This window comes from Chironomus tepperi, unplaced genomic scaffold, assembly GCF_022539635.2.
Source record: "Chironomus tepperi strain 1889 unplaced genomic scaffold, CSIRO-AGI_Ctep_v1 contig_123, whole genome shotgun sequence".
Taxonomy (NCBI): domain Eukaryota; kingdom Metazoa; phylum Arthropoda; class Insecta; order Diptera; family Chironomidae; genus Chironomus; species Chironomus tepperi.
Window position 1 is genome coordinate 2,195,764 of NW_027226245.1, and position 25,628 is coordinate 2,221,391.

Consider the following 25,628-nt stretch of genomic DNA (forward strand, 5'->3'; position numbering starts at 1 on the left):
GTCCAATATCACTAAGCCAACATCCAGTAGCACATCAGAAATCACATGCTGAAACATTAAGGCACAACACAAAAGATTTTAAACTAACGTATGGATTTTTTATTTACAAATAAACCGTTACAACATAAAATAATAATATATTTAGACATGAAATTTTAGAATTTCCATTAATTAAAATAGACTTGAACAAAAAAACATAGCTTTAATTATAGTATGGAATAGCATTGAATCTGATAGATTATTTAAAACTTGGATTATACATATATTTATTAAAAATGTGAGTGGTACAATTGTTTTGATTATTCTCTGTCTCTAATAACGAACATGACTCCATAAGCCTGAATTTTCATCTCTTCTGTAATACAGTGGTCGATTTTCTCTAAATACCGTGATTGCTGTGGATAAGAGAAAATGATAAGATTAAAAATATTCAGCATGTGTCAATTGTATCAAATACTTACCAGGAAACTGATTCTCTTGAATAAATTTTAATGTAGCACGAACTTGCATAACAAAATGTGGTGGTTCAACTTCAGGCGTTGTTGAGAGATGCTGTAAAATGAACTCATCTGTTTGTGAAAGCCACAAGTCAACACCTCGTAATGGCTCATAATTGAATGGCCCAATTCGAAGCATTCCTAATTGCGAGTCATAAACATCAAGAACTGTATGACCTCCTGTGAAGTGTCTTGCGGATCTGTAAGATAAGATTTAATGGATTATTAAATGGTGTGAGAACTGGCTTTCAATCTTGATGGACAAGCTCGAATTAAGTCTAATTTAATCCAGGATTTAAAATAAATCCAGGTGGATTTAAGATCGGATTAAAACTCAAAAGTCATGAAAATTACCTCAAACATAAATCTGGTCCTTTGTCTGGGAATGTAGCTGTAATTAAATTAAAGATTCAATTAAAATTTATTTAAATTACACAGTAATAAACTACATACCAGGGAAAATTTCTCCAGTTCTTGTATTCACCCCAATTCCATAAATTATAGGCCAATTAATTTCTCCACGAACTATTGTATTAACTTCACCGATGCATGCTTGTGTTAAATCAATTTCCATTGGATGTTTATGGAAGGATTCTGTAATAATATCAGATAAAAATCAATGAAAAATTGAGAATTAAATCTTTTCAAATAAATTTTCTCAATCATAGTCATCATGTCACCCTTATATGCATTGACTATAAAATTAGAAAGGGGGTAAAATATCTATAAAGGAAGCACCCTCAATTCTCTTTCCAATTTGAGAAGAAAATTTGAATTTAAAACAAATGTGCAATGATTAAACTTTTCAATGTTGGACATAACTCTTATTCCAGGTAATTTGTGGGATGTGGAACCGAGATGTGAATGGTTTATGTGGTCTGTTTGTGGAACATCTTAATATTGAGTTGCAGATTGTCTACCCGTGGAAGCACAGTGTTTGAAACCAGTCATCAGACCTAAAGATCACTAACCCGAAAACGGCAAGTCAGTTAATTGGACAAAAACCCGGCAAAAGGCCGACCTGATTCTGCTACAGTGTCTCTATCCGGATAACGGAATTCCAATGAACAATCCACAACTCAACAACCCAACTTCCCACTCAGCAAGACATCTGTTCCAACAAAGTATGACATCCAACTCAAAAGATCCACAACTCAATATACACAACTCGGTCCCAAAAGTTCAATACTTAAAGGATATACATCCATAACATCCATCTCTATTCAACTTTTGGACATTTGATTAATTTTTCAAATATCGAATTTTTTAGACAAATTACTTCCCATTCATCCCATCCAAATATCTTACGTATCCATTTGTTTTAAACTAACAAGAATGACACGATATGCAGCATGAATGAATGGAAAGATATTTTATCTCAATGAAGAAATCATTCATCAAAAGAAATCTAACGAGAATGAAATTAATTCAGTATAAAAAAATGGCAATTAATATCACTTAAAAAGATATTCTTTATTAGATTCTCAATTTTCTTGCTTTCTCTCTCCCATTGTCTCTCGTATTTATGTCCACAGTCACAATTGTTTCTTTTACAAATTGAATTAAAAATGAAGTAATTTTATTACTTCGTCATTTATATGGGGTCAATTAAATATTTTTTTTTTATTCTTCGTCTTTCTCGTCATCACATTAACTTGTGTCTTTCTTGTTCTTATTATTGCTCGTGGACTAATAGACGAGTTGAAAGGAATGATCATAAATGATGTGTTTATTGACATTTTTGGATGTACAATACGATTTGTTTATGAATACTTATGCATGACATGCAATCCTACAACAGTGATGAAGGAATGTCAGCTGAACGTGCAGACAGAATCAGATGGAAAGCATTTTGCTGTAGCCTATCATAGCCTATAAATGTAAAGTTCACGAGAATAAATTGCACTTCCCATAAGCACATGGCCCAGGTGGGAATCGAACCGAAGTTCATCGATTCAATTCAATTCATGTTCAAGTCGCATGCTCCTACCACTGAGCTACTGTAGATTCTTAAGAGAGTGTATCTCAAAGCACACTTAAACCTTCTTTGTCTAGCCAGTACTCATTGCACAGCTCTTATCGTTGTAGTTGATCACAGCGCAAATCCAACACAATAAGCTATATAAGTCGCAAGATTCAAACCCTAGTAGGCAAAGAGGCCCCGTTTAGGTATCACAGTGCTCTGTCTGAAGCATGAATGCATATTCCTTGTCAGTTAGGAAATACTTTCTTTTGTTCCAATAGGATTGAAGGCTGGATCGAAGTCAAATCTCATTTTGTATCAAAAGTCAGCTCGACTTCAAACCCAGCATTTGAGTCTTAAATTAAATACTCATGTCTCTTACATCACATCACAACCTAATAAACCCCAAAACAAACAAAATATTTATTTCATTCACAGAATCACTAATAAATCGTATGATCTATCAGCCTCACACCCAAAAAGAAAAATTTCATTTCTAATTGACCAAAATTGAATCAACACCCATTCATCCATAAGATTTTACGCGAAAATGACGGCACTTAAATTGATTTAATAATAAGTTTATGTGTTTTCGTGTTTAATGCTCATTTATTTTTATTTATTTGGTCTACTATGAAGCAGCACAACTCAACCGAATAATGTTGTTGTAAATGCTTTATGCATATTAAGTATGTGCTAATTGAAATTCAATGTTTTAATTCTCGTACCAATAAATTGGTATTTAAATGTTAAAATGAGGAGGAATTTAGGGGTTGTGAATAGAATAATGTTGAATTGTTAGGTATGGGAAGAGGGTTTGAGGATTATGATGCTCCATGGGAATAGGTATTTGGTGAGAATATCTTTTCTAAAGAAGAGAATGGACATCATTTGTGAACAAACCCATTGGGACTTAGGTACTGATAATTTTGACTGTTTGGTTAATGTGTCGAGCATGTTTATCCTCGTACGAAGTAGGTCCTTGGGTAGGATAGGCTGAAGGACATTGAACACGTGTGTTGGTGTGCCACTACCTTTTTCGAACCCGCAAGTCTATCCAAGCATCGCAATATTGTGACAAAATCGCTTGGTTAGGTTCCTTGTAATTCCTGAATAGGACGTGTTGGAAATGAAAAAGATTTCTGGATTTAAGAGCGAACTAAAGGAAGGTTTCTAAGAATGGTGACGAGTTCAGACGTTTCCTGTACCCGTCAATAGATCCACGTGTGTCAAGTAGATAGTGTCTTGATTAAAGGAATTCAAATGTATCCAAGTGGACAGGAATTCGTTATAAAGGCAAGTCTTTGTCTAGTTAATGTCTAGTAACCGCTAGTTTCAGATTATTCGGGAATAGTTCACTTCTAAATATCCTATACCATACAACACTTTTCTAAAAGATGTCATCAACCTTCAATCCTATCCAAATATTTATCCAGAACCACAAAATCCCCCAATAATCAATTTAAATTCCATTTATCCACAATTGTTATGTTCGAAATTCCAAATGCATTAATTTATTAAGATCGTAAATTGAGAGAATAGGAACCGATTCCCGATTGCATTGATTTCTTGACCCATTCTACATATATTTTCAATTTCCGCTCATCTCTCTGTGTACGAGATGAAAATTTCAATTTAATTAGAAATAGAAAGGAACTGGAAGGATATAAGGTTTCTTTCGACAATATCCGTATGTATATTTTTGTGTGTGCATTTTAATTGAACTCAACTCGGACAATGATTATATTTTTTATAGCCAGAAAGAATGGCATGAAGCTAAAGAATAGAATGAACACAAAAAAGACCATCCAGGAATTAAAGTTCATACGAGAACATGAGATTTGTTAGAAGGATGATCAATTTATATAAAAAACATACAGCAGTATGAAAAAAATAGCTTTTTGCTGTTTATAATGAAGCTAATAAGACCTTGATAATATAATACTGGACATCATTAATTTCATCTATGCACATCCTTTCCTTTCTTGTAGACCCCCCCAATATTGTACATGATTCTCTTTTATTTCTGTCTCTTTAACAACCTCATAAAATACACTCACGTTAAAATTTATATTTTTTTAAGTCTCGTACGGATAATGCAGGAATAAATTATCGACATTCATCTACGGATGGCTATTATGGATATAATTTTCGAGTGTGTAATTGGAAGACTTTGCTGATAATGATTATTTTTTAAATTTGTAATGATAATGTAGATATGACATAATTATGATAACGGGTGTCAGGCAGAGCTTGAAGTCGACATAAATTTTTGAGTGAAGTCGTAGCAGGTAAAGAATATGCTTTCATGGTACATAACCTAGAATTCACAATAACCTAAACTAGTAGAAGTTATCGAAAGATAGAGCTGCTTACAGACGTTCTCTAAACGCGGTAATGAACTCCCGTGTGACCAAGACAAGAAAGAAAGAAGTAAGTAAGGTATTTAAAAGCAGTATATTTGCCTGATAGACACTTCAGTGCTCTTATGCTAATAATATGCAATTTTAATCAAATTTATCGAGTGCCATGAAGTGTTGATGCTTTTTTGATAGACTTTATAGATTTTTGCCTTATTACCAGATGTCGAAGCTAAATTGAGTTTGCTATAGTTCACCAAGAACTGATAGAAATTCGTAGGAAATGTTATACTTCACAAGTGACAGCAGAAATAAATTCCATTCCAATTTTAATCTATTTTTAGCGAATCGAAACCAATTCAATTGGATTTCAACCTCTGAATGTAACCAGCATGTTAATTGACATAATCCAAGAACTTATTCAAGATACTCACGCATTATATTACTAAATAAATCCTCTGCATAGCCTGTTGGATCTCGAAATCCACCAATCAATTGCAATTCAATTCTACCCTCTGGATATCCTAATGCAAGCTCTTGTACACGTGATACCATTGTTGATACAGCTTCATCTGTTCCACTGCCATCTAAATGAGCTAATGCAATTGCTCCTGAACCTGTTTTTGTGAAGTAAATTGAAAAGTCTTGTTAAATGTCAAATAATTGAGTGACAAATACTAACCAGAATGTCTAACAACAACAATTATACAACTGGTAGCATCATCCGAGCCGATAATATGAACATTTTTATCATGCGGTGCAACAGCAGCCAATTCACGTTGTGCAACGTAAAGCAATCCAACAGGCCCAACCTATTTGAAATTGAGAAAATTATTAACATTTCAATTGGAACTAATCCTTTTGTCATGCATACTTACAGTTTTTGATGGAATTGACAATAATTGATTAGCCGTATCTCTATAAATCGGATGTTGCATGAATAATGAATGTGTATCGAGTGGTATGCACTCATCTTGTAAGACTCCATTTAGTACTAACACCATGTCTGTAAATAATTAAATGTTATGCAATGATTTGAGCCTTTTTATACTCAGTTCAAGTCTTGAAAGACAATGTGATTGACATATTCCGCCCAAATTAAATTCTAAAATTTAATAATATTATATGTCATGTTATCCTTTATGTATAACTAAAACAAAATTGTAGTAGTCAATGAAACAGCACGATTCAATATTGAAAAAAAGAAGAAAATAATGCAAAAAGCATAAAATGCAAAACAAATATAATGTTTAACACGCCAAAAAGAGAGAAATGAGATGAAGAAGGAGAAATAATGTGAGTAGAACTTGCAATTTGGGCTGATTTAGTGGATGATTATGACGCATTTTGGCGTTTTATTTGGGAAATTTGATTCAATGTTTGGAAATTGTGATTCAAAAAGAAGTGTTAGAGTTATTGGAATTTGTCATAATTCAGACCTGAGCTAGGTTTCTTGGGTTTGAAACTTTCTACATAAAGATATCGCGTATTCTGAAGGTATATACTTTGATCAGGCCACTGCAAATCTCATGTTTCTTTATCGTCATAAATACAATAAATCAGTGTACTAAATACAGCTATGAATTAATCCAATTCTGCAAATTAATGTGTGGCCAAAACTCGAAGGTTTTGAAGCTCTAAGAAATATTCTAAGTATTATTATGATTCTTACGATATTGTTCGACCCTTGGAAATAGCAGAAGGATGTCATTAGAACAAAATCACAAGTTTGTAACATCCCATTTGGTTCAAATCCACAAGGAAAACGGCGGCCAGGAGCTCAAAAAGCTACTTAGCTTAGAACAGTGATGAAAGAATGTCAGCCCACATTAGAGCATGTTTACAGCAAGTAAGTGCGTCGTGTATAAAGAATTGAAGAGTCTATACTTAATGACAAACAGCATGCCATTTAATCGTTTAATTTTAGCACCTACAATATTAAAAACCAATTATATATGCCGAATAATAGCATTGAGAAACTGGTTTTTTCAAGCATGAGTCATTAAATTTGGTCATAAATTCTATAGATTCCATAAAAATATAAACGCAATATAATACAATTCACAATAAGCAGTCAGTCTACATGGGAAAATACGTTGACGAAGAAGACCAAACTGATCTTGCAAGCAATTTCTATCCGAAATATGCTAAAAGTAAACCACACACTTGCTATATTGTATGTACAATATTTTGATTTATTATTTTAACACAGTATGAATCTGACGTATAGCATTGATGATCAGTGTTCTTTTTGCTCTTCTTTCATTTCTCCTTCTCTCCGGCATCCTATCTCTCAAATCAATTTGTACATAAGGCAAATAATCATTATTCCAACGAAAAGAAAATCACATCATAAATCTTTCAGAACAACATTTCAATTGGTATATGCCTGGATTACTTACCTAACAGAAAGTTTTAATGCCTTATCGTTTCCAAAAAATAGTCGATAGATTAGTTTTAAGATTTAAATGACAATTTGAACGACTAGTAAACTCTTTATGTGTCTCTTTTATGATGCGACATAAATTTTTTATATGTTGGACTTTCTTTTCAATCAATTCAGCTATTCATTCAATCACCATGTTATCTGTAAAGAGAAGTGACGAAAGAAATATTCATCAGTAACTAACAAAAATATGTAAAGAATCTTCGTTTATCAGTTAAAGCTTATTCAATACTTTTTTTCTTTTGTGTTCACAAAAAGAGAGCCTTCAATACTTCATATTTAAATAATACTTGTTATCTATATCGCTCGAAAACAAAAATAATTTTTGTATTGGTTATCATGAAAAAAAAAAAATATTAAAAAGCCGCGTCGCTGTCGTCGTCGACTATAGATGTAAATTTTATTGTGCGGTCGTTTATAAATGATGTCTTTTATGTTTTTGAATGATTTTGTGGTTTATTTGGAGTTTATAGGGTATTTTGGAATTGAGCACGAATGTTAGCAAGAGCTTAAGGTTGACTTCTATTCTAGAGACACAATAGTGAATTCTGGTGAATTCTAGTTAATTCTAGTCACTGAATATGAAGTTGAGTCTAATTTAGTAACTTAACTGTATAAAATCTAAGTCAAGTTCCAACAGAGTGAACGAGACAATATGTAGGCGCCTTTTTGGACTTTTGAAGTTTCGTGAGGTGTCTATTTAGGCATTTATCCTTGTTGATGTTCATTAGAACATTATTAGAAACATCAATATGTGGAACATTATGTTAACATGGATGAAGTCCGGTCTAACGATGTCCTACCAACTCTGACTTCGAGCTCTGATGTTAGCACCTTAGGTTCATACAAAATTAAGATATTCAGAACCAAACTTTCTTCCTCTCACTTATTGAGATAACATGTTATAGAGTGCAAATTTCAGAATCTTGTGCATTAGGTTTACAAGACTAAGAACTTAAAACCAAGAACTTAGGATGATCCACACCTGAAAGGGCAGACGACGATCAGTCGACCCTATTTCTAGCTATAGTCTTGATATTTGTGTAATTTGCCATGAAATTTCAAATCAATTCAAAATTTGGCATTTCTTGGCAAATTACACAAATGTTAAGTTAGTAGCGTCACATATCATCGATTAATCTCAGTCTATTCCATCCGGGCACAACCAATACCCCCAACCCTAGTAGACCTCAAACATCATAAACAAACAATCCCCCCCGACAATCGGCAGACAGAACTTTTTACGTAAAAACCAATTCTAGTGAATTCTGAATTATAAATTTAAATTAATTTCATTTTTTTGTAATTTTAAAAAGGAAATAGAATTTTTTTGTTTTTTGTCAGTCAAATATCGACAAAGTAAACACATATATGCATAAGCAAGGCAGTCATAAATGAAAAATGAATATATTGACAGCAGAGCAAACAAAAATTTCTATGGAACTTTCTCATTGAACATCAATAATTAACTTTTCCGTACACAAAATATAAAATAAATCATAAATATTGTGATTTATTGTAGTAGATCAACCACTGTAAAAATCCATTATAGTCGTATGACTCATAAATAACAACTTTTATAGCATTTTATGCATTTAAAGGAATGTAAATAAAGATGTGCGAACTTAAATAAAAATTAAATTCATTTCTTCTTTTTTGCAAAGATAAGAAAAAAGCCAGTAATGGTATTGTACACACTAGGCTGGGATAGTGAAGAAATTTAATTGTATACTGTTCGTTTTATACCTTTATAAAAGTGCATCATTACAAAATTATAAGCTTTAGAAAAGTAAGAGATGAAAATAAAAGAATAAAAAAAAGAGATTCAAGGTTTTGAGTTGAGGAGAAATTTTTATGAGGGTTCCAAACTATCGAGTTGAGCTTCTTTTGAGAGCATTTTATGTTTGACAGGTAGAACAGATGTTTACTCGAGTGTGACAGTGCGGTGAACAGCCCAAACCCAATCGACTTATAATGGAATGTTGCCATCACGGCGACGAGGTGACAGTAAACTTAGAATTATGTGGCAGCTTTTTGAAAAATCCGGTTGTTTTGGCCAAGTGACTGCCACTTGGTTCTATGTTCCGTCGCCTTGTCGTCATGGTAGCAACATTTCAATATGTGCCGTTCTGGAACATGTTCGCAAAAGCTCCATTGTGTCGTCGTATGAGCTATAAGATGACAAGTTGCATTGACGGCACCATGACGGCTGATTTCGACTCATTTGACGTCAGACCATTGGGTATTTGGCCATTGGCAGGCAGAAGCCGGCGATAGAATTAGTTTTAGGCGGTATATGAGGAAGGCCATGGATCACAGTTAATTTGTACAGCCATCGAAGTAAGTAAGTAAGTGACGACGGCTAACCGTATTGTGCCGCTCAGACTTACTTCCTCAAAACTATCCAACTTTCCCTATCAAAACAATCTCAAATCTCATTCCTAAATCGATTTTCTCATAATATAACATGACACAGCTTCCCTGATAGCTACCCGAGTGGCCAAAGACTTGCCATTTACTTGCCTATCAATGGCTGGTTACTTTCCAATAAACTAGCCTATGTAACTAACCGTATCTGAGACTAATGACATTTTTGGAACGTTCCATTTAACTAGACATATGTACAGTACTTATGTATAGTTAATGTCTAGTTAACCATAACCATTTAACGTACATGAAAAAATCAAAATTTGCTTAATAATTTTATATGTGGATATGAAGACATTTGTTAATTTAATTATTTTGGAAAAATCAGAATTACACGTTCGTAGCTGCCATAAAAACATTTTAGCAAGTCACTTAGTAACTAACTATTGCACTTTAGCAAAAGTCGTTAAGTGTACACCATTCATTGTATATAAATGTATTAAAAAAATTTCAGAAAAAAATTGCCTTTATAAAAGTGATTTCTGATTGCACTTGTGAAGTATATGGTTTCACACAAATTTCTATTTGTAATTTCTGCTTGCACTTGTGAAGTATATGGTTTCACAAAAATTTCTTTAGAAATCAACTTTCCACGTGTCAAGTTAAAGTCTCGTTAATGTCTTGTTACGTTGTCGTGTATATTTTTGGCAAAATAAATGGCTAGTTGAATGGTGTCTAATAGTAGACATTAACTAGCTGTGTCCACTCGGGCTACTAATGTCATGCAATTCAATGCTGCATCACAGTAGGGAATCCCTACCAGAACACACAAATCAAAACTATTCATTTTTTTTCCAACCGAAACAAAGTCGTGAAGACCAAAGTTGTGAGATAGAATGAAGCTAAAGAGTCGACTTCATGATCAATATGATCCAAAAAAGCACGTACAAAGAGTCAGATAGATATAGATGAACAATAATGCATTCGCGCGAATAAAGAAGAAAAGGAAAAATCTTTATTTTTTTTCTAATGAATTGAATTTACGTGAAAAAAGCTCAAATGTTATGGTTTAAATCTACATTCTTTTTCTCGACTTCTTCTTCATCATCTTAATTTAACATGGCATAAAACTGCATGTTTTTTTTTCTTTACATTTCTCATTTCATTGCCATTGTGGAACAACAGCAACACAACAAAAAAAGTGTAGAGAGAAAAGATCACTTCGAGTCATATCGTTCCTTTTTCATCCGCTCATAGTTACAGTTGGGTGCTGTCTATCTGCCTTTACATTTTATTCATATAGTCATAGGCACAGCCTCTGTGTTGATTTGCAGAGTTGGGATGGAGATTGATGTATCTTGTTGAGTTAATCTAGATGTTACAGCAATCGAATACTCTCTAGATGTATTCACATGAATTGCCTAAATCGGTCAATCAATCAAAAATCCAGGACTTTGCGAGTCACACCAGCCTAGTACTTAATTTTAACCGAATATGGCACCAAGTCTGAGCTAACCTGGTGCCGGATTTGGAACGAATAACCGACTTGAGCTATTTAGGACATATCATTTGGTAAAAATCAAGTCTCAGGCACTCATGAATGTTTTACAACTTTGTTCTTTCAGAAGGACGCATGCTGAGTCTTCTGACAGTATGCATGATTATTCGACAGAATATTTTGTGACATAGACAATTCACAAACTGTTTGTGTGAAGTTCATATCGATGTAGAATCAAGAATAAGAGCTCGCGATGTCGATACCGAGAATTTGGGCAACCTTAGTCAAGAATATATGCCAGATCAAGATTTCGTTTGGGATTTCAATTAGGGTTTTCAGAAGAGTAGTGTTTGACACGGAGACCGAAACTGAATCTCGAAATATCTCAATACAAGTCTTAGTCTCGGTCTCCAGAAACATTAGTTCCTATGAACATAAAGTGGTACTTTCAGGTCTGTTCTATCAATAATCAGTAAAACTTCAACTGATTTACATTCTGTATATGCTATCATCTGCAGATGACACCATTAAACACTAAAAACATATCTTTACCAACCCTGCCTGATCGTATACGGACAGACAAAAAAAAATTGTGTATTGACGTTTCTTAAACGTTCATTACCAGCATTTATCTTCTTTCTTATTCTATTTTTATTGCTATTGTTATTTATTGCTTCTTTGTTAGTCGCAATCATTCAGCACTTATGGTGATTTTTATTTGTATAATCTTCACATGTCTAATTACGGCATCTTGAAATAATTTTTTTTTCCTATCAAAAAGTTAATAAAAAAAAATTTTTTTTATTGAACATTTTTAAACATTAACCTCGTCATTACAATCAATAATCCAGCAGTTTCTACTCATATTAAGTAACTTTTATTCATTTTTAAGGAGAGAAATTCTTTATGTGTTTCATACAAATGTAATGTTGCAGCACTTGTGGCGTATGGGTCTGATTTAAAACCACAAGAAACACTTAATGTGGTAAAAAAAAAGAGAAATGATTAAAGTTACAAGCAATTTGCAACTATTTTGTTTAGCAATCAATGTTGTTCCTTTGTTATGTAGCAGATAAAATGGTAATCTTGTTGCCTCGCACGATACTTGTTTCAATTTTTTTTACTTCAGAAAATATTCTAGAAGTTGCTCAATTGAGTGCAGTTAAATTATACTGCTTGGCTATCTATCCATCAATTTCTAAAATAATTAGGCTAACAAATTTTGCAATATTGTGAAAACAGACTGTAATTGTATGTGGTTTTGAGTGATTACATTGTGAAATTGTAGACTTTGTTTCTAGTTTTTTACAGGGAAATTGTAAGATGTTCTAGGAATAAAACCAATATTTGAATTGTTTGCTAATGTATAGTTTGTTTTGTGATTTATTCTTTAGTTTTTCGATTTTCTGGTTTCTTTGGGTGCAAAAAACGATCTGTAGGATTGAGCAGGATAGATAACGATGAGAACTATTCAGACCAGAGCGCGAAGTCAAAACATTTGAAGTCGATTAGACTCGATTCTAACTAAGTCGACTTCGAACTCTGATTCAGACAATCTTTAAATTGATCTGTGTACATTAATAGTTTGAATAGACATTCTATTAAGCCTTAATTCAATGTCTCAAATTTTGAATTTTGGAAACAATTACCTCAGTACTGGTATGATCTGGTATAATAACACATACTGGAAGAGTGTAGTATCAAATAAATCAATTTCTGGATAGAAATTATTTAGGCTTTATACAAAAATGTAAGAATTTGAGACCAAATTACGATCAAAAATCCCAAATAGTTTGAAATAATTGATCAGTAAGTTGCTTAACTTATTTACTCGAAGTTGCTAAATGCACAGAGTGATTAGAAAACAAATTGTTCTCTTTTTGGGATCTTAAATGAAAATTGTATCATTTCTTTGCAAATCTTAGCTTTAATCCTGTTTGCAACACTTTGCATCACTAAGTGAAGCTGATAAAAGCTTTCTCATTAAAATCTGCGTCAGAAATTTACACAAATTAAATATTTTTTGGCTTAATTAATTAAAATTACTTTGTAATTTATGTAAATATCCCATTCTTACTCATTATTCAGAAAACATTCATAAGTTAAGTATGTAAAGTGATTTCAAATGATTTGTTAATTAATTGAGTATTAGTGACCGTTATAAGAAATGCTGTGATTAAGAATTTACATGACTTTAGCGAAATTTCCTCACATTCTAATGTTGCGGTTGAGAAAGTCTAAATAGCCTTATCATGAATCAGTCTCGTCTGTGAGTTGATTTCGCTACCTTTATCAATGTGCCGCAAACATAATTAAATACTATTACAACGGTATTTCCTAGTTCAAAATTACCAGTATATCACGGATAATTTAAGCTAGATGAACCCTCTATAATCAACAATAAACATCGTCCATCTTCATTGTTCTTACAAAAAAAAAATTTATTTTTTAGCCATAACATATTCTTCACGTAAAAGCGATAAAGTCATGCCAGTTAAAATCTCGTATATGTGTAATTTCAATCCTGTTGCATTGCACAAAAATAATAATAATAATAAGAAATGAAAAAATAAGAAGAGGAATGCTAAAAGCCACACAATTTTATTAATGCTCTCTCTCTGTGTTTTCTTTTGGGCATAATTTTAAACGCGCGAGCTCACTTATAAAACACATCTTTTCGCTCATATCTCATATGTGAATTTATCATCGATATTCAATTCTGTTATGTTGAGTTATGAACATCATCATATTGAGTTATATTTTTGCGACTAACCATTCATTTCGTTCAATACGTCCAAATAGAAGTGGGGTAGTTTGGAGATTACGTCTATTGGAATATTGACCGAGAAGCAGGATCTACTGAAGTATCTGGTGACACACAGTTTGCCCAACACTTACGAATCGTTACTTTAAGGAAACGTTACATCCTTGGTCTGATGGCAAGAGACGTGTAAGTGCCCTGGTGGAGAAAGATGGTTTGTCCCGAAAAACAAAGATAAATTGAAGTATGTTGATTAAAAAGCGCAGATTTTAACACCAAACAACCCCCTAACCCACTCCTCACCCCTCCAATTACAATATGATAGCTTTTGTAGGATTCATTTTGTGCTGTTTTAACCAAAATTAAATTTCCTGCACCGAGCGGTTCAGATTAAATCTCAGAAGATGGTTTTAACGGACACCTTAGCAATTATGACTTAAATATGCCCCAGAAGCTCTAAAAGAAAGGAGTTAAACCCTTATAATCCAAAATTTTCATACAATTAGACATCATGCAGCTGTAACCACCATAACCTCAAAAATCAGACATCATAAGTGCACATCCCCACTTAAAGAAGGCATTTTTATTGTTATCTGTCTATTATTTTCTCGCAATATGCTGATGAGAGTATAGATGACTTTGAAATAAACAAATAGTTAAAAATTAACGTGTAGCTTATGATGTACATTCCACTAGCATTATTATTATTACTATATTTCTAGTCGTATACATAATATTTATATTTATTTGATTCTTTTTTTATGATAGAAAGTTTTTTTTTGTTGTTCAAAAAATAATGAATTTTTGTGCCAACACATATTTCACTATGAAGCTCGCGCGAGCATTAAAAAAAACTACCTGCCTTCAGGGCTGAACTATCATCATTTATCATAATATGGCAAGATGATAGAAGGTAGTAAGGAAGTAATGATGTGGTATTTATGAATATATAGAACGCATCTATCTTTCCGGTTAACTGATTAATGCAAGAATTTTGATGATTCATCTATGAAACTGTATATAGTCGTTCCGATTAGTGATTACTGAATGATCTTGTTTTAATTTGCATATTCCAAATTTTTTTTGTGTATAAATTAATTTTATTAATAACAATGTACTGAATAATCTGTGTTTATTATAATCAGGTTTGCAGTAGATTATCTGCATTGAGAATAGAAACGGATGACATTTTGTTAAAGATTGTTTAATTATTTATTAGGTGAGATAGTTAAAAGATTGATGTTTGGTTTTCAACTCTAGCAGAACAACGTGTTTTTTAACGGCACCGCTATGTCGCCGTATCGACATAGCCGACTGTAAGAGTAAAAAGTGCCTTGATAGCTCACATCGCATGGTGCTGGTCATGAAAATTGGAACTCACAGGTTCAAATCCCTCATCAACCTAGTGACTTTTCGGAAGTTTAGATACTTAGAGGTTTCCTAAGTGTAGCATTTTAATGACCAAAGAAACCAAGAATTGGGCAACTTGAGATGTAACAATGAGTTATGAATGATGTGGTCTCACACCAGTGTAATTACACGATCGACACCATTATATGACTGTGAAATAGACACGAGCTTCCGATTACTGTTAGTAATGAAGCTTTGGCAGAGCCTATCAGTGATAGGGTCGGGCATCTGCTATATTTTCAACGTTACGCAACTGTACTTTTCGCCCTTGCTGCTGTGTCTAAGACAGAGCCTCAAAATATCACAATTTTTCAAAATTCCATGCAAATTTTGGTTTTTTTTTTTGAATAATGGCAAGCAACAATGAGAAATGCCATTATTTCATGTGTGGTTGCCGTGAATAACGATAAAATATAGTTCTGAATAATGTTTAGAATTTATTTAGAATTGCAAATCAAGTAAAATTCCTAATCTGAACTAGAAACCACAGATCTCCAAAGCCACAAAGGAAATAAACTAAAACATTTTTCAGCCTAAATCTAAAAACCTCCAAACAAAGGATTAGCAACAATAGAAGTGTGCAGCAAGTCAAAAAAAAATCACCCAAACTGCCAGCACATTACCACTAAAACTGAGTCACAGCTGGAAAATACATATATTTACACAGAAGACTTATGATTATTCTTAGAAATAAAATGAAATTAAACAAAACAAAATTATTGAAATCTGTTGCCTGCCAAAAAAAAAAAAGTTCGATTATTGGAGTTTCATTCACAATTCATAAAGAACCTGAAAGCTAACGATGAAGTTTGACAACGTGATGTCTTGTCTCGTTAAAAATATAATAGATATTATTTAAGTAATGTTAATGAAAGAAAACCCATCATCATATTATTTATAGTTTGTACATTATATTCCTGTACATACACATGATTTTTTTTTTTTCTATTTCTTTCGTCTTCTCTTTTTCTCAATTTTTAATAATATAATAACAATAATAAAGTAGTGCTTATCAACTTCATGACTAAATACATACACGATTTTTATTCACATTTTGTTGATGAAATGTATGATTTTAGCTCACTTCATCTCATAACGCTTAATCAGCACTTTTTTTTCCTTCTATCTAAATTATTTTCTTTCAATTACATCAATCACTTATTCAAATAGGCAATTCTTATATGCATGTGTTCGATATTAATTCTATTTCTTATAAATAAACGCTATTCTTATTAATAGAATATTTTAATTTTAAATGAAGTTCTGCGGACACAGAGTTGGAATTATTGTTGAATGCAATTGTGAAAAAGCAAAACAGGTACTGAGCAGCACACTTTATTTGCTAGAGCACCGCTATGTCGCGGCAAGTGGCAAGCAATTCATGTGTCAACGACAAGGCGTGAAGTTAGCCTGAAGGCAACATAACTATTGACTTCAAAAACGAAAAATGATATTCGATGCATCATGGCATTCGAAGATAAGTTATGCTTAGACTGTGACCAAAAAGAACTCAGCAAGAAAGTTGTTTTGTACTTTAGAACCTAATTTTTGAACAGAAAACGAGGAAATGAAGGTAGCAGCCTTATTTTTTCAAGCTACAGGCAGAAATGTCTCAACAAGATTGATTCCGATCCTGTCAAAAATTTGTAAATTTTGATCAATTGTGAACGATCTCTTATCAGTATGACACAAAAGTATTATTTTATTCAATGCTCTTCAAACTTTATATGCCAATTTAGTCAATTATGTTAGCCTTAATCTTCAAACCTTTGTAATTTCGTAAGCTTAGTGTGAATCGTTGTCATATCAACAACGCTCTATGTTATAATTGAGATATACTGACTTCTGATGGGAATTGAACCCACTTATTGATAAAGATAGAGATACAGTTATCCGTTTTGTAGCCTAACAACTTGGACAAATTCTCAGACTTACTCAAAATTTGGCAAAATTCCCAAAATATGGTTCGATACTCCCAGATTCCTCTCTACTCAGACACCACAACCATCTAATTTTCTTAGAATCAGATTTCAAAAGAATTGACATAAAACTTGAGATATTTCTAAATCTATTTTTATATTATTGACTGTTATAGACAAGATCGCTTATCAGAAATTGTGAATCATCTTTAAATAACTATGTTGAATTATTATCAGCACTTCTCACGTTTCTAACGACTGTATCTATATAAAATAATATTGATAAGGAAGGATCCTACATAGAAAAAAATGTGAAAAATTCTCAGGAATGTTTTTCTAATCTCAATAATATCATTGAGACAGTACCTGACAACCCTGCTTAACTGTCAATACTTAAATCACAACATATCATTAGCCTTATTGCATATATCGTCGCATGTATAATTCTATGTATTTATGTTCTTGTTTTATCACATTACCTGCTCTTAATGCTTAGTTCCCTAACAATAGTAATTGTATCATATCTGATAATTCAATGCAAATTGCTTATGACATCCGCCGACACTATACGAAAAATAATAAAGTAATCAATCTTATATTACATTCCGCTCCGGATGTTTTCCGCTCTTCCCTCTTTTTTTCCATCATCATACATGAACACTTTTAACTTGTAATGAAATAAAGTATGTAACTCTTTTGGACATAAATATAAAATAAAACTTTTATTTTTTTTGGCACAAGAAACAGGCAAAGAGAAATGAAAAGAGAATTCTCATCAAGTTCTCAACCATACGAAGCATTTTTTTTGTACATTATTCTTTCCTTTACGGTCATACGACTTCTTCCTTTTTTCCATAAAAAAACAGATCGCGCAAAATAAAAAAAAATAAAAACAGGCAACGAAAGGAATCTCTTTACATTACAATTCGCGTTATATGTGATATAATCTCATGTGCATCTTATGTATGTGCCGAGCATATAGTAGAAAATTTCACCAATGTCTTCTGATGACTTTACAGAAAATAATAATAATAATGCAACAATGCAAAGATGTGAAGAAAGAGGTGACTGAGATAGAGAGATGGACAGAAAAATTCCACAATTCATTATTCATTATGTGCACCGCAGCGGCGTAAGGGAAGGAAAATAAAATAAAAAAAAAAAATAACAAAATGCATTTAGTTCTTTTTTTACGAGCTATAAAAATCTCAATATTTTCTTTTGTGGTTACATTTTCCGACTGGTGGAATGTGGATGATTAAGCGGTTTGGTTGGCCGGATCGGTGATTTTGTAAAGGCTGCTTTGTGGGTTTATTTTTATCAATTATTTGGAGGATGCAAATAAGATGTGTGAATTTATTGGTTGACGTACGTATGGAATTGAGAATTAAGTATTGTAGAGTTGCGGCAATTATATGAAATTTCACACTCATTAAAATATGCAATCGGTGCATATTAAAATTTTGCCAATACAGTGACGAGGCAACAGTATACTTGGAGCCAAGTGGCGGACACTTGGTGTTTAAAACCAATTTTTGAATGAACCAATTATTTTTAATATTTTTAAAATTCAAAATGACTAAGAACCAGAGCTCAAAGTCGAATCGAATTTTTATAGAAATAGCCAGTTTATAGTCAGTGATAGAGCAGTTCGCTCAGTTTCAGGGGACCTCTGAGGGAACCATGGATCGCAATTGATCTGTTTGGTCAGCAAAGTATGTAAGTTCGAGTCAAACTTGGGATAATTTATTCTGAATTATATTTTTTCTGTAAAATCAACAAAATATTGTGAAATTTTGACTATTCCTTTGAAATTTGTTGAACAAACAAAAAGCCCACCAATCTAGGGTATATCAAATAGACAAACCGAGTTAACTAGAGACGATAGAACCAGTTATAGGCGACATATGCGAGAGGCCATGGATCACAGTTGATCTGTACGGCCAGCGAAGTAAGAGTTGACCAGAACAGCGTTTAAGCACCCAAATTAAGCCTGGGACATTAGGATCAATTTATCGACACTCTAACTAAACGCAAATGCAGCTTTTTCGCTGTTTAACAAATAAACAAGATTTGTGCTACAAATTAGAGCAATAATCAATCTTTGATTTAGTTATAATTCCTTGAAGTCGATTTAGATTTTGTATGGAAAGGTCGACTTGATTCAAGTTCTAGAATTTCGTCAATAATTTTTAAAATTTACATTTAAATGCTCAGTTTCAGAGATTTTTCAGAAAATGTCATAAGAATAATTCTCAACAAGGAACTGATCAAACTCCTTTGTAAAAATTGCGCTTAATTCACTCGATCGCATTTGCAAAAGAAATTTTCAAACTAATATATTTTTCCTCTCAAGACGACTCAAAACATCAACACACAATTTCTTTCCCCGACGAAAAGATGTAAATTCATCATCATCATACACATTTCATCCGCTTTGTCTTATCATTTAAATATTATTTCCAATATTTAAAATAATGTACAAAAAAAAAATCAAATTATAGTCATGAAGCGAAATACGTAGATTTTAAAATAATTCATTCGTCTCGATAATGTCATGTTAAACCAAAGTGAATATAAATATAAAATTTTAATTTAATTATTTCTTTTTTTTGTTCTGATTACTGAATATTTTTTGTGTTTTTTTGACGTACCTAGTTCGTTAATGCGAATTAAAAACCTTCACTCAAAAAAATTTGATTCTTTTTTTTTATATTTTTTTTGTATAAATTTTATATATTTTTTTCTATATTTTATTCAAATTCACCAAATCAAGTCAACAAAACTGAACACGAGGAAAGACGGCAAACAACTGACATAAAGTCATTTGACTAGACTTTTTATTTTTTATTTTTCTTCACTCACTTCTACTCAAATGTTGATGCGATTCACAAATACCCATATACATCGGTGTACGATGTGAGAACTTATTCTTGTGCTGGAGACGACTATGCATGTATATATAAATGAGCAAGGAAAGAACAAGAATAATAATTGAGATTGGTCATTTTAAAGTAGGGGATTTTTATGTAGGAATTAAAATAACCTTTTTTTTTCAGTATGCGAATCTTCTCTCAAAAATCTGCTTTTCCTCTCTCGAGATTCTTCTGACTGCTTACTTTTTTTTTGTTGCTGATGAAGAATATACACAGAACCACGCATTTGTGAATTCAACTCGGTCAATTTGTTAAATAAGAAGTACAAGAACAAGAGAAAAAAGAGAAGAGAAGAGCAAAAATTACACAATAAAGCACCAGCCAGTCAGCATGTATATCTTATAAGATCACACAAAAAAAAAAATTCATGAAAACCAGTTTGCAGGACGAATTGCTTCTCACAAAAAGTTAAATGAAGAAAATTGTGTGGATTATCTCTCTTTATGCCACAATATTTTGCCTTAAAACTTCAAGCTACAGAACGATAAGACCCGTAAGAAGAACAGAACTGTTAATTATATATGTTTCACTTTCGTGACTGATTTATGTTATCAGTTTTCAGATAATTTCAATTTTCTCTGCGCATCGTGTTACATATATTGGATTTACTTCGCAAGAACTTCGATCCCGAGCGACACAATTGAAGAAGAATCCGGTAAACCTAGTTATTGGTTCTAAATGGAAGCCGACTTCTTTGACGTCCATATGACTGCTTGATAATTTTCGGCAGTCATATGAATCCTAAGCCGTCAATTTATGGCAGCCTTTTGGATACCGAACCGCCTATTATTGGCAGCCTTGTGAATGTTGATCCGCCTATTGTTTGACAGCCATGTGGATGCCAATTTGCCAATTTTTGGCAGCCTTATGGACGTTAACTCGTTTATTTTTGGTTATGGTTGCCCTTCTGTTTATTTTCAGTAGCCATATTGATGCCAAGCCACCTATTCTTGGAAGCCATGTGGATACCAAGCCTCCTATTTTTGGTAGCCATGTGGATGGCATATGGCGCTTATGGACGCAAAACGGAGTCGGCTTCGATTTGGTATCAATAGGAGGTTTAGCAGAGTCTTCAAAGCTCCATGGCAGTCCCTTCTTTTTTTGTGTCACTCGGGATTCCTTTTATGGCCGAAAAAAATAAATTCTTACTGTCGATAAATTCTCATATTCTGTTCTCAACTGATCGTTTTTATTTCATCATTTGCTGCTTTCTTCTGGTGATGAATTATTGCTGTCACATACAGCATGTAATTATTATTAATATCGCTTTATTGCTGTTATTTTCGTGGGGGGAAGCTTTTAAACGAGAATATTAAATGATTAAGATTATAAAAATGATTAGTGTGATCATGTATAGATATTAATCGAAATGATCAACAAATTTACGACAGTTGAAGTGGACTTTACGCTGCTGTTGAGAAAAATTGATGTTTAAAATTATAATTTACACTCAAGTTGTCATCTGAACTATCTATCAAGTTAATACTGAAACTCATCTTAATTGCATAAATTCATTAGAGTTAATTAAAGCACCACTATGTGACAAAATGTTAAGTGAATTATTAAATAATTTTAATGCAAATCATAATTGTGGATTTAATTAACTGGAAAACCCCAAACAGCAGTGTTCTAACTTAATTTTAGCTTGATTTATGTGCTTTACTAGGTATTGTGGAGAAATTGTTGTTTTTAACAGAAAAGGTCAATTCGGGTGAAGAAGCACAAGTTGGTTTTTCCAGTCCTAGGATGGAATCTACAAGGGAAACACGTCCTGGAGCTCCAAAAGCAACATGACGTCCGACAATTCTATAAGAATTTCAGTTAGATCAGTTGTGATAAGATCTGCAACGTAGTCAGATGGAAGGCCTTTTGTAGAAACCTAGGCACCACATGGAAAAATGGTTCCCGATGGTAAGTACTACGTATCTTGTGTAGATGAAGTGTTTATATATTTGTACTAGGGTATCGCTAAGTTTCCGGAATTAACGATAAGACACCGTGCATGACATCGTCAAGGCCGTGACGGCGTGTAGTTCGCCAGATTGTGTCGATAGGACTTACTTCATTGCTAGTTGCACACGTGAGATATGAGTTCTACCTTTATCTCCTGATTTAAATACACTGCGTCACTTCCTTTGAGGCACTGATCTTTATTCGGTATTCGGACCCTTCCCAAAGAGTTTCAATCTACGCCCTTGGTATTTTGAACATAAGCAATCACCATTTTCTTGAAATTTACTGCTTTAAATCACCATTTGAAGCAATAAATCCATTCCTCAGATGACTTTGTATCAAAGTCATTTCCATCTCCTGCATTAATAACATGTTATACATTTTCCAACAAGATTCTTACAATTCATAAGCAAATAGAGCAACAAAACATAATAAGTATGTATAATACTAGATGTTTATAGCACACTTATGACTTTATTTGCATTAGCACGAACAATCATAATCGTAAAATATTACAATTACATTTAATATCATAGAATAAACTTAGAGGTGATTTGAATAAAGATTAAAGGTGAAATTTCACATATATTGCGTGTGTCTTTGTTTAATACTTTATATCAAATGACATTATTTCCCTCACAGCTTATGACTATAAAATGCAATTAAATGTAAAGCTCATGATCTAGTCGAGGTTCACCTTAAAGTCAGTTAAAGAAATCTCAGCTTTCTATGTTGTGCAATATTTTTCGCAACTATTTCATTCTTCCTCTCTTTTTTTTCATGCTTCTTATTCTTAGAATTTAGCGACAATCGTGCACAAGCACCACAAGCAAAAAAAGGCGAACAGAAGAATGAAAATTGATCTGATAAGATACAAAAGTTCTGCTGAAATGCAATCGTCGAAATGAGTAACGAAAAACTCCAATCCACAAAGAGAAGCATAGAGTGAAAAAAGAAAGAAAACTAGAAAATTCACGACTATAAAGCCATGTTAATCGGCAACAAAGGAATTTGTAATGAGTCGAGTTACAGTGAAGGGAATAGAGGGAATGGAAGCAAAATAAATAAATCATAGAGGAAGTTCTTATAGAGCACAATAAATGCTCAAAGCACAGATTTTTTTTTACTGCAAATCTTTCGTTGAAATCTCCAATTTTTTTTTTATAAAGTCATTCGTAATAATAATGTGCAGTATTATGGTCGGATATTTTTATTTTATTTGAAGCATGAACTTTTACTGTCCACATTAGCCACGGTATTAAAATTGAATCATATTATTCAGTCTATGGGATAGATGAGAATATATAAAGGCATTTCTGCATAGAATATTAATAATATTCGTCTTATTTATTAAAACGTCATGACTCTCATTGAGCTAAAATGGTAATAATACTAATAAATTGTAGTTGAGATCTTAATTTGCATTATTACAATCGTCATTTATCAGTATATTGGCACGGCATCGTACGATCTTTGGGTTGATCGCAAATTTATAAGAAAATTGTAATCCGTGAAAAATTGATAGGTTAAATAGTTCTTATGCTGTATCGAACTGGAAGAGATTCTCGTTTGCGAGAATTGGATAGGGCGCATTTTGAAATTTTGATCTCAATCCAAACCAATTAAGCTTTAATTATCTACTTACATCAAAAGAATGTCCCCATTTATAATTTTGGATGTTCGCAGATCAGTGTCAATATACTATCCTAATGATCTGATTGTTCATTGTTGATCTAATTGCAATTTTGAATCAATGAATCACCATTCATGACATTCGAAAGCTTGATTCTTGGTATAGACAATATACGTGCTTCATCACAACATCCAAGATATCAAAATTATGCAAATGGATAAACCGCATAATATTCTGTATCTTTCGTTGTGAAAATTGAGAATAATTTCATAAATATCCACTGTATCATGTTTTCTACATATCCATGATTTGATTGATATTGTTAGAAAATGCTAAATCGTGATAAACTCACCAAAGAGCATAGTGTTAACCCGTTCTTTACTAGCGTAACTTACATGTTACGCAAATATTTTCTTAGAATTCTTTTTATACATTGACTTAACTGATGATCTGGTTAATAATTAACATTTGTCACTGTTTAAACTAATAAAGTTTCTAACTTACATCTTTTAGTTATGTAAATTAGTGAAGTTAATTAAGTTTAACTTTTGAGTCGAAAAATTTGTGATTTTTAAACTCAATTTTTTCTGTTTTAGGCCACATTTTTAACCGAAAATCGAAAGATATTAAAAGTTTAACTTCAAATGTAATCAAATTTAACATAATAAGATACAAAAAGCTTAATTAAATACATTAATTGTTCGCTGATAAAAAATGTAACATATATGTTACGCTAGTATTTTGCAAGTCTTTTTTAGTTCAGACGAAAATTATTTAATTAATAATTTAAAGTGGTTCTGTGTTGATTTGAAGAGTGATACTTTGTGTATGACAAAACTATAACAAAACCAATAGCTCTGATAGCTAATATGAATGAATCAGCTTGATTTAGTGGTTTTTTTAACATCAGAATTGTGTTGTATTCAAAGTGATTTTTAGAGGATATAGATAGATTTTCATGGATTTTGTGATGGCTAAGTAGTAAAATAGAGTAAAAAAAGCTACTTAAATATATTTAAGAAGCTGTGAAGTGCTCAGTTTTTGAGTTATAGCTTGCAATGTGACCGTGTAAAAAAATATGTTTTTCATGTTTCTATGATTTTTTGAGCATATACATTATATTTTACTAATTCTAAACGACAAATAGTTAATATTTAAGATCTCCATTAGTCATTTTCTATAAAGGAATGAATTAAATATTTCAATTGAAATTTTCAAAGGGGAAAAAAAAATTGTTTGTAAAATACTAGCGTAACATATATGTTACGCATAATTTTTGTTAATTATACTAAAACTAAGCGATATTTTGAGCTGATCTCTTCGTGAAACCTATTTTTATATTGTATTTAATGAAATAAAAGTACTCTGATGTCCTAAAAAACTCCGTAATTAACGGGTTAAAGATTAGATAATACAGCGGTTCAGCGATCATTTAGTTAATACAGTTTTATGCATATGAATAATAAGGCAATGATAGGATATGTTCATTTATGGACTTTTTCTGTAAATTGATTTTTGTGGTTTATAGGCTGATTTCCTCTTGTATTTTCATTATAAATTCTCTTCTGATGTTAATTTCTTACCTTTTTTATTAAAATTATATATGCTAATATTATGCAGCCTTTATGTCCTTCGATTTTTTGATTCAATAAATTCTTTCACTTCCGGTTGGTCTTAATAAATTGATTTTAGTACGTTTCCTTTCTATACAACTCTTGTTTACAAGCTATCACACTTTATGATCACTGAATAAATTTATAAATTCTTCTAGATTACTCTATAATGCACAATAAATATCACTTTTAGTTTAATAGTACAAATCAGCTGTATTTACATGCTAACATCCAGTGGTGTAGAAATGTCAATAAGCTCCATTCAAATTTTC

The 25,628-nt window shown here is 32.3% G+C and overlaps 1 protein-coding gene across 2 annotated transcripts; it reads right to left on the reverse strand.

The window, feature by feature from the left end:
- Positions 1-76: 76 nt before the first annotated feature.
- Positions 77-25,573, reverse strand: Ntan1 (N-terminal amidohydrolase 1). Of its 2 annotated transcripts, none has more exons than XM_070636275.1 (9): positions 25,327-25,573; positions 7,223-7,407; positions 5,699-5,826; positions 5,503-5,632; positions 5,255-5,437; positions 951-1,091; positions 852-888; positions 462-697; positions 77-395 (listed from the first exon to the last, which is right to left on the reverse strand). In XM_070636275.1, the coding sequence occupies exons 3-9, from the start codon at positions 5,822-5,824 to the stop codon at positions 313-315; spliced, it is 936 nt and encodes a 311-aa protein (XP_070492376.1). In that variant the 5' UTR covers positions 5,825-5,826; positions 7,223-7,407; positions 25,327-25,573; the 3' UTR covers positions 77-312. The 2 variants fall into 2 exon arrangements, with proteins under 2 accessions (XP_070492376.1, XP_070492375.1); XM_070636274.1 differs by lacking the exon at positions 25,327-25,573 and adding an exon at positions 19,876-20,021.
- Between the last annotated feature and the right edge of the window lie 55 nt (positions 25,574-25,628).